The sequence below is a fragment of the Elgaria multicarinata genome, chromosome 1, assembly GCF_023053635.1.
Source record: "Elgaria multicarinata webbii isolate HBS135686 ecotype San Diego chromosome 1, rElgMul1.1.pri, whole genome shotgun sequence".
NCBI classification, from domain to species: domain Eukaryota; kingdom Metazoa; phylum Chordata; class Lepidosauria; order Squamata; family Anguidae; genus Elgaria; species Elgaria multicarinata.
In genome coordinates, this window is record NC_086171.1 from 117,367,754 (window position 1) to 117,381,671 (window position 13,918).

The 13,918-nt window shown below is 38.8% G+C and overlaps 1 protein-coding gene across 4 annotated transcripts; it reads left to right on the forward strand.

The window, feature by feature from the left end:
* Positions 1-594: 594 nt before the first annotated feature.
* HENMT1 (HEN methyltransferase 1) lies at positions 595-11,867 on the forward strand. 4 transcript variants are annotated; one of them, XM_063135481.1, is made up of 7 exons: positions 595-615; positions 2,038-2,162; positions 3,721-3,833; positions 6,356-6,490; positions 7,875-8,057; positions 9,541-9,715; positions 11,164-11,867. In XM_063135481.1, exons 2-7 carry the CDS (start codon positions 2,046-2,048, stop codon positions 11,587-11,589), a joined length of 1,149 nt encoding a protein of 382 aa, XP_062991551.1. In that variant the 5' UTR covers positions 595-615; positions 2,038-2,045; the 3' UTR covers positions 11,590-11,867. The 4 variants fall into 4 exon arrangements, with proteins under 4 accessions (XP_062991551.1, XP_062991542.1, XP_062991559.1 ...); XM_063135472.1 differs by lacking the exon at positions 595-615 and adding an exon at positions 620-640; XM_063135489.1 differs by lacking the exon at positions 595-615 and adding an exon at positions 849-868.
* Positions 11,868-13,918: the final 2,051 nt, after the last annotated feature.

The window sequence follows — 13,918 nt, forward strand, 5'->3', positions numbered from 1 at the left end:
CGTTTTTTATTTAATTGATCCAGCTATTTTTTTATTGTGTACATCAACTTTAAGCATTACTAAGCCACATCATATGGTAAGGTGGGAGAAAAAACAAAACCTGTGTATATGACCTCAGATATAAGGGGGATTAGAGTAGATCCATTGAAATCAATGCAATTCTGTAATTAACTTACCTGCAAGTAAATCCAACTGAACTCAATGGGCCTAAGTTATGGATAGACGTGTATAGAAATGCACCATTAGTGATGATTAATGGAAGCTGGGGGAGCCTGAAGAGGGAAACCCGCCTACCTCACGGAAAGGTGCAATCCAAATCGTATTTGCTTGGGAGAACGACCTGTTGAACTCAGTGGCGCTTCCACACATGTTAAGATCGCGTGCTCGTAGATGGAGCTCCGTTCGTTTCTGGAGGAGAAAGCAACGCGGCCTCCCCTGGAGTAAAACAAAATGGCGAAGGGGAGACGACTGGTTGGAGTGTAGCGGGAAGTAGACACGGGTCCGTTGCGAGCTATTTATGGGCAACCTACAGCTGGTTTTGGCTTGAGACGGTGGAAGGTACAAGGCGGACGTGGCAGTATTAAGCCTCGTGTTAACAGCCGTTTGGCGAAGAAGGTGACGGTTGAGAGCGTAGTATGAGGTACTACCTTGGGTACTACCGACTGCCTTGGGTTTCAGGGGTAAGGGTATAGAATGGAAATGGGCCAGGGCAAGCAGTAACTAGTCTCGGATTGTCGGGTGGAAGAAAGCCCAGTGTGTGCAAATATAAGAGAGAGAGAAAGAAGTCCAAAGAGGTAACCGTCTTAAGTTTCTAGAGGGTTAAGATAGGAGGAGGAAAAGAGGGGCTGGAAATGGAGGAAATCAACAGGTAAGTAAAACGATGTGAGGGGAAACGTCCTGAGAGGAGGTTGAGATTATAGAAATGGAGACATGCATATTTAGAACTTACGTTTAGCTCTACTGAGCCTTCAGAGTTGTTTATGCTAGAAAAAACGAAATCACACCTTTTTAAAGAAAAAAATAGAAACAGGAATGCTGTTTAAAAAAACTTTTTTTTTTTTTTAAAAAAGACAAAAGCTAAAGCTTAGTCACGCACACCCCACCCTTTGCAGGAATAAAAGGGTCTTCATTTTCAGAAAAAAAAATCAGCCGCTCTGGCAAATTTCTCTGAGGGGAAGAATTTCTGGGCGTATCACCACTGAAAAGGCCCCGCCACGTGTCATTTCTAATCTGGTTTAAAATAAAGATGTCATTGAGAGCAGCGCCCTTCCTGGTGAACATGGAGTACAGAGACTGGTAGGGGAATGGGGATTGATAGGAGAGAGATCTCCTAATTTGGGGCGGCGTTGTATGTGGTGTGAGTCAGTTCAGTTTCCATTTCTTCTACCCTACAGTGCCTATGGAGAAAGAATCTAGTAGTTGTCTGGGAAAGTGAAGGTAGGAAGATGCCTTGGTCCATCTAGCTCAGTATTGTAGACACTACTGCAACAAGGAAAGAAAGAAAACTTTTATTTTATTTAGTGTTTGTTAAGAACTCACAGCATCGTTTTAACAGGATAGCCTAAATAAAAGTTTGGAAAAGCAATGTTGCCAATAACCCAGTCAATACATTTTTGACTATTTTGAGAATCATGCTGATTAGATTTGCCAGCAGTTTCTTCACAGAAAGTGGAGTGCCTGAGCACATTAAAAGGTGTTGTTGCTTATCTACTGCATGTTGTGTGTGATCTAAAAATATGGCTATTAAAAATTCAGAAGCAGACCTTTTGATTTCGGTATGGCTTATTCCCAAATATGCATGCTTAGGATAGAAGAAATATGCACATGAGGAACTAAAATGTCATGGGTCAAAATGGCTGCAGCTGTTTTTGTTAGGTTTCAAAATTAAAGGAAAGCAGGATACAACTATGTTTGTATCACAAGGTTACTCAAAAAATCCAATCTGCAGAATAGTTATTGTGAATATAGTATTTAATAGTTATTGTGAATATAGTATTTAATGTACTATAGTATTTAATATCTATCTTTTGTTTTTAGCCTTGACTATGGATGTAAAGCTGCAAAAGGATGAACTTGCAAGGGCAGTTACATTTAAGCCACCATTATACAAACAACGCTACCAGTTTATTAAACAGTTAGTGAGTAGTCATAAACCTAAAAAGGTTAGTGCACGTTTCTTGGCAAAATACACTCAATAGTATAAGAGTTACTATCCTGGTAGACTTAGTCTTGCTGTGTGACACGCTATAGCAAAAATGTTGAGCTAAATGTGCGCTTAATTGTATAGTGGGACAGTGCACTCCACATAATTAGGTGGGGGAAACACTTAAACAAGAAGTAAAATCCACAAAGTGACATGAGAATTTGTATAGTTTGTTACTAGTAATATCTGCTATGTGCTCTAGTATTTTTACATTTAAGTATTTTAAAAGTTATACTTGGGTTATAACTCTTAAATAACGTTGTGGTTGACATTCATAGGGTGTCTGTGAAACCATGTAAAGGCCTTTTACCTAACTGCATGTTTTAATCATTTAGATATTGGGGGAAAATGCTTCCCTTTCAGAATTATACAAAATAATTGCACAAAGTGCTTTAAAGATTTAATGTCTCCATTACCAAAGCACTATCATGAGGGAAGATGTGCAGTTGGGAAAGGCTTTGATTCCAGAATTTAGAAAATGCAACTTAAATTGTAACGGATTTGATCTTGTGCTGATGCCCAATTAGTGGCAGCTAATTTACATGGGAACAGTTAGAGGCAGCTAACTTACATGTTTATGCTGTAGTATATTCACAATGCATTCTGTTGGTTCATAATGTCAAGAAATACTTTTGTAAGCCGCCATGAGAGCCTTTTTTGGCTGAATGGTGGCATAAAAATCCTTAAATAAAAATAAAAAATAAATAAAATAATATATAGTCATTTTAAAAAATATGGGAGCATGGATTATTTTATATTCTGCTATTGTGCCAGGACACTTGTCTTCTCTCTCCTTTTCCACAATATGGTCTAGATGGGAGATACGCCTATCTAGGTATGTGTGTCATCTTGGATACCATTGGAAATAGGCAGGGCAGGGTTTCATGGACCATGGAGCTAATGCGTAGGCCATGTTCAGATAATCATGCAAAGTGGATGAGTGCCATGGCTGCATGCCCTTCCCCTCGCCATGCTCTGGCTTTGGGGGTAATGCTTTTGGTTTACATTAAGCCAGAGTTTCCCGTTATATCCAACCTGGGGAACTTTACTATATATTGGTTCACAAACTAGGAAAATGAACCAGGATGTAAGTTAACTGATGTTAAGCGAGAATTCCCTGGTTTGGACATAACAGAAAACTATGGCTTTAGCCTTAATTCAAGCCAGGATAATTTTTGTGCTGATGCTGGTGTGTGAGGAAGGGAGCAAGGGAGTGGCTTGCAGCCGCAACACTTGACCACAGCTTCTGTACTTGTGTCCATGGGGTTTCTGAACACAGCATTGAGGACATTTCCCCTCTTCAAATTGTTACCGCTAGATGGCAATAGTCTAGATCCCTAAGTGTTTTTTTCAGTGGTGGCAGATTTTAGCTCTGCAACACTCCATAGACAAGCTCAAAATTAAGGAATTGTTTGATTCCTACTTCATGTAAATGTAAGTGCAGAATATAATCTGAAAATCAACCCAGTTTTAATTATGAAATATTAGCTAGCACTATATCAAATTCTAATTGGCAGGTGGCAGATTTGGGATGTGCTGACTGCAGGCTACTCTGGTTGCTGAAATTCTGCAAGTGCATTGAAGTTCTTGTTGGACTAGATATCAGTGAAGATGTGATGAAGGAAAAAATGTAAGGAAAAATATTCTTCGTGTTTTTTTCATGAAAGCAGATCTGTGTGCCCCAGAAACTTCAGATAAAAATAAAAAGATTACACAGAAGGAAGCAGAAAGGAATATAGAATGCTTCATTTTCCAATTTGTTCTGAACAGTGTTAGTAAAAAGGATTTTTAAAGTCTCCTGATTTGACAGTTCATTTCATAACACAAGATTTAAAATTGGCTACCGCATTTGGTGGGGAGTAGTAGGATGTAATCGGTGTTTATTCTTTTTCATATGTCTTCTTAATTTGTATTTCTCATTATGATCTTCATTTTAGGGTTGAAAATATTGGCTCAATTAGCATTGGTTTAAATTCAGTGGATATCTCCTTGTATCCTGCCCCACACTGCAGCCCTCGGCACTTTCTGGTGTGGAGGTGGAGTGGGAAAAGTTCCACCAGTGATTTCCATTCCACTGGTGGACCGGCATGGTTGGATACACCCCATCATTAATAAGTTAATATTTCAATATTATTGCATTCTTGTCAATACCCTTTCAGGTAAATTCCACAGAATATGGTATCCTCTTGTCCCACAGTATTTAGTGAGTGTGGGAAACATCAATATCCTCTGAAGAAAAAGTATTACCTTTTCATCATCAGGTTAAGATCTTTCTCTTTTCTCAGGCATTTGGCAGTTTATGATGACTTTCTAAGCAGTCTGGGATCTATCCTATGGTTATGGTTGACTGTTCAAAGTTGTTTTTAGATATATGTTGTCATTGTGTATATTGTTTGTATGTTTTTATGTAAATGACGTTTAAACTTTGTATACTGTATTTTAATGTTTTTAATATTTGTAAACCACCCAGAGAGCCTCACCTATGGGGCAGTATAGAAATGCAGTAAATAATAACAGCTACAAGAATAACATTAAAAATATTTACAGTGATATGTCTAACTTTATGCCATGCTGTTTTATATTTGAAACAATATTTTTCTGGCAGGACTCCCCCACCACAATTTTTTTAATCAGCAGTTCCCTAATAGCTCTGTAGGAATATTCCTGCTAATCTTGTTTGTGTGTCAGCAAATTGCAGTCATCCTCATTTTCTATTTTTCCTTTTAAAAAGCCTTAAAAGTGTTGAGATAGTCTCAAAAAATAATTGTGCTGTTCATGTTGAAAGATATATCTTGCAGACCTGTTTTATGGGGGTTATGCCCAAGAAGCAATCTCTTCTAGAGGGTACCTTCGATTAGAAATTTAACCTCACAGCGAGAATAACTTGTCAATATTCATGGTCACTACTTACGCTGTTTGTTTAATATTTTGTCGTAAAACGGGTCCCTAACCTTTTTGGGCTGGTGGGCAAATTTAGAATTTTGAGAGAATGTTGTGGGTGCTCTCATTCACAAAACAACCATTTCCAGAGGGCAAATTGGTGAGGCTAAAAGAAAAGTAACATCCAACAACCTGAATACAAGATATGGAGTCAGAGCTCCAAAACACAAAACTAATATTTTATTCCCAAAGTTTTCTGCTCCAACAGCCATTTTACAGAAGACAAACTGATGAGGCTTAGAAGCTAAGAAACTTGAGTTAGCAGCAGTGGTGGGGTTTGAGTCTCAAATGCTAAGTCACATATTTGCCTCCACAAAGCACAACAAAATACCCATTTCACAGAAAGCAAGCTGGTGATGCTCGGGGATATACAGGCAAAACACCCGCCCTTGCACATCCCCCATCCTGGACAAAGCACACACACAGGCACACAAAAAACAAAAACGGAAAACACACACCATGCAACAAAAGCTCTGCACCAAAAACAAACCAACCAGCTCATATACACTGCATAACCAAAAAAAAAAAGCCAGGCAACACACATAGCACAGGTAACACGCGCTGCTCCCCTCCACCCCCTCTAGCCTTCCATGATGTTCACCTGCCTCCCCCCCAATTTACTTTGTATTTTCGGGGGCAGGGGCTGAGCACATGTCAAAATGAAGTGCTGAGCTTTAGCCACCCACCAGTTTCATTTTCTGAAATGCCTCTTGGTCCACATCTGCTTGGAGGCATATTGGAAATCAATACGATGTTGGAGGTCGGTGCATTACTTTGAAGCGCATACCAGCCTCCCAGGTTTTTAAAATTAATTTTAAAAAATCTTTACAAATAATTAAAAAACAACAATAGGGTCAGAGATACAAAAGCAGATTCTGATCTCTCTTTCCATGTGTTTAAAGTGTGTTCTGCTTTGTAGACTTGATAGGATCAGCAGAGGCTATAATCTATAAGTTAAAAAGAAAGAGCAGTTGAAGTTGCTGGTGGGGTTCAGATGTGTAAAGTATCAGTATCTCCTTCTGAAATCAGGCATCATCCATTTGTACCTGTTCTGTAGTGGTTTGGGGAGAATATTAAAACTCAAGCAATTTTTGCTTGCACAATCCCATTTTATATTGACTATCTTGAGCTGGAACTTAGTGATACACAGGACACCAGAAGTTGGAAAAGGTGTTATCAGGGTTCTTTCATGCTGTTCAACTTTGCTTTTAGGCATACACTTTTTCCCCTTCCTGGTGATTATCTCCAGCCAAGTGAAAGCCCTCTGACAATTATCCTCCATCAAGGTTCAGTTGCTCACAAAGACCCTTGTATGTTGGGCTTCGACATGATAACATGTATTGAATTGTGAGTATTGAACTAAAATATATTTATTTCAGGGTTAAAAAACCCAACATCACATGGCTTTCTTTTAATAAAACTTCTATGCCTTTTTCTATTGTATGAACTATGCATCTCTTTCCTGCTTACAAGCAACTTCTCATAATGAAACAGTGTACCATCTTACTTTTTAATTTCATCTTAGACATGCAAAATAGCAGAAATTAATATGATTAATCAAAAAGCTTAGCTACAGTTATCCATGCTCTGATAACCTCTCGTTTGGATTACTGCAATGCGTTATACGTGGGGCTGCCTTTGAAAACGGTCCGGAAACTTCAACTGGTGCAAAACAGGGCAGCAAGGTTATTAACAGGGACTGGCCGGCGAGATCACATTACGCCAGTCCTTTTACAACTTCATTGGCTGCCAGTCCAGGTCCGGGCCCAATTCAAAGTGCTGGTATTAACATTTAAAGCCCTAAACGGTTTGGGGCCAGGTTATCTGAAGGAACGCCTCCTCCCATATGTACCTACCCGGACCTTAAGATCATCTACAGGGGGCCTTCTCCGTGAGCCCCTGCCAAAGGAAGTGAGGCAGGTGGCTACTAGGAGGAGGGCTTTCTCCGCTGTGGCACCCCGGTTGTGGAACGAGCTCCCCAGAGAGGTCCGCTTGGCGCCTACACTGTACTGCTTTCGTCGCCAGCTGAAGACCTTTTTATTCACTCAGTATTTTAACACTTAATTTTAACTTAAATTTAAATTTTACTGTTTTAACTCTGTATTTTAATCCTATATCAACTTTGCTGTGTGGTTTTATCCTGGTTGCGCTTTTTATACTGTATTTCGTAATTGTGTTTTAAACTGTTGGGTGTTTTACTGTGGTTTTAATTTTTGTGAACCGCCCAGAGAGCTTCGGCTATTGGGCGGTATAAAAATGTAATAAATAAATAAATAAATAAATAAATGATTGGAAAAGTGGTCTGATAAACCAATTTCATATCTTTTGTGCAGTACTGTCAACACTTGGGAGAAAATTATGTAGATCTATGGGTGGAAAGGAGAAATAGAATGAAATGGAGGTCTTGTAGCTAAAGGGAAGTATGGATGGGAAGAGGAAGGGGGGGCTATAACAGTGGTAGAGAGGTTCCAAGCCCTGTTTCAAGGGAAAGTATTCGGGAAGTATGCCGAGACAGACCTTGGAAGAATAGTACTTGTTCATTAGTCGGAATAAACAATCTGGGCTGGGTGGATGAAGTATAAGGCAGCTTCGTACTTTTAGGTGTAAATTCAAAGCTTATTCCTTCACAAAATAATATTACATCATAGCTATCTCGGTGCAATTTCTTTATATTATAATAGTAGATGTACTTGGTCAGGAAAGTAAGAAGGTCCTTGTAACCTACTTTCAGAATAGAACACCTGGAGGCAAGAGAGTTGGAGAAATTTCCGGAAGTGGTATTTGGTTTTATGAATCCAGCCATGGTCATAATTAGCACACCAAATGCAGAATTTAATCCTTTGCTTCCAATTGCAACATTATTCAGACACCCAGATCATAAATTTGAGTGGAATCGAGCACAATTTCAGAACTGGTGAGTACATTGAATCTTTTATATGTTTGACTTTTAAAAAGTGGAAAGCAATAGTGAATATTTTAGTATTGTATTTGAGGAGGAGAGAGAAAAATGAAACCATGCCATACATTTTGATAGTCTTTATTGTGGTGATTCCCCTTCTACTCTGCTGTTGATCATTATGTTAATCATTAATGGCAGAAGTTAAAGTGAAATTCAACCATTGGTGTAGGCATCATGACATAGTTTGCATTACCCTCCTTTTCAAATCTGCTTGTGTGTGTGTGTATATATATATATATATATATATATATACACACACACACACACACTTTAAAGCTATAAAATTTTAAGTATTTAATTTTTTTAAAAGCTATAAAATTTGATAAACTGGATGCACTACTAGTACTTTGTTTTGCTTTTGGAATGCTGTATCACAAGCATTGCATCGCCTGCATATCATTTGATTACCCTCTTTGGACTTTATATAGAGTTGGCTGCCTGTCTTTCAACCCCAACAACCTCTCAGCATGGGGAAAAAGGTGGGACAAGATATGACAAATGAACAGCTCCTGTTCTGTGTATTTTCTTAGTTTGTGGATATTCCCTAACTTTTAAAAAGACATACACCTTCACAAATCATATTAAGCAGAGTGTCAATCTACACCAACAATTTAGTGTGGAAAGAGAGCAGTTTGAGGTCTTTTGCAACACATGATGTTGTCACCAGTCCTCAGCCAATCAGCAGCTTCCTTCTTGAAAAGCTGCATTTTCTGAAAGTCCTTTTAGTCTGTATTTTTCACCTAAAGTGACTCCAGGTGGTTCCACTGCAGTGTGCCCTGTCCCTCCGCATTAAATCCTGGGTGGGCCACTATGAGCTGGCAGTGATGTGGTCAAGGGGTGGGGCTGCCTCCTCCCAATTCACTCCCCCCCCCCCACATTGACAATAGGATTACCAGTAGCCTGCCTTTCCAATTTGTAAAATTGCTATAACGCTGTTTCTCCCCTTCAGAATCGCATTGTACTTGCTTTTGTCAGTCAGAGCAACTAACCTGGCTTTCCAATTCATAAAATCACTACAGCCCCCACAATTGTGCAGTTGTAACTTTCCCCAAGGAGGAAGTGGCTTGTTCCCAGCAGCTGCAATCTTCTGCCACCATCACTACAATATCCACCAGATCATCCATGCAGGCAATGTTAGTGGGCAGGAAAGAAAGGATTCCCCCTCCTGCTAGAATGGCTGGCTTTCTTTTTCTTTGTGGCCTAGTGGCTTGGTATTGCTCATGATGTCGCTTCAAGTGATAAAAATTCACCAGTACCATGTACTGAGCTGTATTCCAGTACACTCATTACATTATGAAGGGATACTAATTGTAAACATACAACAATAGACAAAGAACATCCCAGGGGGACTAGTAGCATGTGTCATAAGCAAGATAGGTTTGTTAGAATAAGCACTTCTAAGTTAGTGGGATGATTTGGTGTTTTGTCATAAACACAGGGCTCAAGATGCTGCTGCTCACTATGATTATACAGTGGAGTTTACTGGATTAGGAGCCCCACCTCCTGGAAAAGATGTTGGATTTTGTACACAAATAGGTGTGTTTGTGAGAAAAAATCTAAAGAATAGAGAACCTGACAGACCTGAAAAATACCAAGAACATGTTTATAAAACTGTAAGTAGATCTTCTGCTTCTGGAAGTAGATATAAATTCAGTACAAAGGGGTTACTTTGTAAGATGTACATGATATTTATGTTTAATTGTAATCGAAGTCAAAATGTTGGACTTGTGCCTCTTTAATATCAAATGAACCTTGTTGCTGGTCAGTATTGAAAACACTTACCGGGAAGGAAGTTTGATTGATTTCATGTGAACTTCCAAACAAATGTGTTTTATGATTGATGAAACAAGGGCCTAGAGAGGCACTTAGGGATTTAAAATGACAGCCAAAATTTGAAAAAAATTCTTACTCTTAATTTAGGTAATCTAAAATATTGCCATAGACAAACATCTCTTGGAGAAGAAAATTTACCTATAGTATCATCTTCTCATTTTTAATGTTTAGGAAGCATCATCAGATGTTTTAAGTGTGATGCACACTTTTTTGGTACTGCATAAAAGTCTTTAGAGTATGATGCCAGAGTTCCCACCAGTGTAACTGAAACTAAATTTGAAACTAGATCCAAGACCAGCACTTTGTTTAGTGGGACACTCTGAACTTAGATTGTAGTTTCAATATAACAGTAGTGAATAAGGCAGAGTAGGAGAACCAACTATATTACATTTAAATTATTTTATTTCTAGTAATGTTTATGTGGGTAACTTGTGGAAGAATGGCTACCTCTTGCTTAGGCTTTGTGCCTTTTAAGATTGCAGTCCTGTACACGGTCATGTGGGAGCAGGTCCCATTAAACTCAATGAGACTTACTTAGTGTAGACATGCAAATGATTGTGCTGTAATAAGTCTCCTGCTAGTTTGTACAAACCCTACCCAATTTGATAGCAAGCCTTACTCATAAAGTTTGTTTCTAAAAAATTTTTAAAGGCACAGATTGCTGGGTTTGTAAATTGAAACAAGGAGCATGGCATTGTGCCATTGTGCTGGAAGTCACTGTGTTCAGAAAGCTGTAACTTGTAGGGTTGGATCTAGACTTTTACTCAGCATAGTTCTGCTGGTGCTGAAGGAATTGGCTAGGACAGCAACTTTCTCCATTACCCCCTTCCCTGCAGCCATCGGCTCCATCTCCAATGTCATTTTGGAGAATTGGGGGACCATCCAGAACAGCATAGGATGTGGTGCTGTGAGCTAAAGGGGGAATTGTTGGCATGTACCTTTTTTCCGGCAGAAACCTTCTGCTGGATCTCACTTCACATCACAAATGGAAGGAGTCATTCTCTTTGCAGAGCGCCAAGCTTGAATCCAAGTCATTTTTTACTACTTGCTGCTTATGTTAGATAAATGATAAGGATGAGGTGCTTTTAATCTGATTTTGGTGTACTATCAACATGTTTAAAACTGTCAAATACAGCTTTGTCTAGTTTATAATTCTATATGAGTATGCAAAGTGCTTTGAACACTTGAGATGTGCTATATAAATGTGTTCGGATTTTTCATGTCAAAGGTTTTCAAAGCCGTATATCCAAGTCTTAAAGATGAAAAGTACTTGCAGAATGCAGTGGTCAATGAAGTTATTCGGACAGCACAAATAATTGCAAGGAGACTATTGAACCACAGAAAATCTGAATTTAAAAAGCATTGTGAGGACCATGTTGAAATTGAACCCAGATTCCGGTCATCTTGCTGTTTCCTGAGGCATTTGGAGTATCCTCCTTTAGTTGAAGCTGACAATCAAAATATGCAGCCATTTATTAATGGAAATACTGTCTACATACCTCTTGCAAAACTCTTTTCTTTTCCCAAAGTGAATCAACTTTGTGGTACTTTTGAAATACTGAGTAAGCTTATAACTGGAAAAATTGCATTGAGCAATGATGGATCTACTGTGATGATTGATGTTGGATATGAAAATGAAGAGCAGGAAACTTAGCACAGTCTTTTAATAATGATACTAGTTCACTAATTGGAAAATGAGGAGTCCAGGGATCAGTGCTCTGCTGCTGGTTTAAAGTAAATTATAACAGGTTAGATTTGATACTCAATGTCACAATCAGATGTCAAGTCTTTGCTTTAAAATTGGCCATAATTATAGTCCCATATAATTTGGTTTGACTAAGAAATTGACTTATGTTTGTATAATTCATTAGTCTAACTGCAAAGTAAAGGAAGTGATTAGTAAAATCCATTAGAAACTAGGTTTCACTACAAATGTATCTGACAACAGAAAAATGTAAAAAGTTCCTTTTTTGCGCTGCAAGGATGGATTGTTTTGTAGACCTTGAATAATTACTGTACTACTTTGTAAAAACTTTGTAGTGTCTTAATAGAACTATTTTAGTAGGAGAACTGAAATGAGTGTGTATCTAACAAACTAAAGATAGCTGTAATTGTTTTTTTTAAAAAAGGTTTCCTTCAGAACTACACATACTGCTGTCCAATAAGGATTGGCACTCATGAAATGTCCAAATATTTTCAGCAACGAGGCAAGAAACTGAATCTCGTGCCAAAGTGACACAATTACCATCATTACCTATTAAGGTGTGATTCTTGAGAGGAGAAACTCCAATCCTTTACCCCTAATTCCACCGTTATGGTTGGAGCCTCTTTTTGTAATCCTGTCCCTATATGATACACAATCATAAGGCTCAGTCCTGTCTCTGGTACCATTATACTGCTTTGTCATAGGATTTCCTTTCTCATCTAAGTCCTATAGCAGTTGGAGTCACCCCTGCCCTCATACAAAGAAAGAAAAGCAAGGCAGCTGCTTTCTGTTTCTCCTGTTAAGAAGTATGTTTTTTATTTAGCTATAACAGTTGGTAAACTATTTGGCTTCACAACGTATGTAGTTGTGCGAAAAAATACATTTGCTATCTTTCTTATGTGACAGTGAACAATTTCTGCTGTAGAAAGATTAGATAGTCCATCTCCAACAGAGGCCTTGAACATTCAGCTTGCAAATACTACTTTTAGCCACGAGGTGGTATGCTTCTTTGAAGAACGCTGCTTAATAGTATATTCTCATGTAACAAATAGAGGGGAAGTAGTGCTGCTTTCCTCCTTTCTGGGTGGGCAAAATGTAGGTTGCAGAGGGCCTTGCAGTAGCTCAGCCAGGATTTTTGAATTCCAACCCTAACAGGAGCAACAACTAAAAAGCGCGCTCTAAATTAGGCTGCAGAAACAAAGGAAAGTGAGGGAGGGCTGCAGGCATACGGAGACAGAGTGGATTTTTGTATGAAAAAGTTGACACTGAGAGGTCAGTTTTGTTATTGAATACAAATTCCTGGTGTATTCTTACCAACTATACAAATACCTATATTAGTTGGTGGATCTTGGGAGATCTAGATAAAAACAAAAGTAGATCTCATGAGCTTGAGGTTTCTTCACTCCTACTCCAAACTAATAAAAAAGGTTTGTATTAGCTATTCACTAAAGTGGTACAAACACAAGTGGAGGACTTCGTATGTCACTAATTCAATCCTCAATCATGTTTACTGGGTGCCTGCAATGTGCAGACCCGTCCCACCCGGTGATCTTATTAGCGGAGCTACTGATGGAAGAATATTTTATTTACAAACCAAAACATATCTAAGTGCTGGGTCATTAAGAAATGCCCGCAGTAGCAGTCTAACTTTGGCAGAAGGTGCTTTGAATGGTGCTCAAGAAATGCACTTATTAAAATGTCATAGTTTGGATTATTTCCCCCCTATCATCTGGCAATGCGATGTTCTATCACCCTTGTGCTGCAGTAGCTTTCTCCTTGGACTGTAACCAGAACACTGTCACCTTCCAGCCTGGCCCTAGTCCAGGGCTTTGCAGAGTGCACTACTGTAGCCACTTCTGCTTCTTCCTAGAGTCTTGTTACCACTGTGTAGCTGAGGAGAGATCATTTTTGGGAAGGAAGAGAAAAGAAAACCCAAAACACAATTTATACTCTGTCCTTAGACATATACTTTAAAAAAAAAACTGTCCAGCAACTTCGTAGTGACATCTAACCAGTGAAACAGCTGGCAGTAAAGTTTTACAGTGCATCCATATCTAGATCACTAACTGGATGTTGATGAAAATGTAGGAGCTTAGTAACAAATGGGAACATTTCTACAGGTGAGACTCGGGGTAAGAGAGACCAAACTTAAAAGGCATGGAGAAGCAAGTGAATTGGAGAGTGGTGTTGAGTAAAAGTGCCTAAAACAAAAATAGTATATAAGGCATATTTTGACTAACACAAAGCATATTTCGGGATATAGCATGTAACACATAAA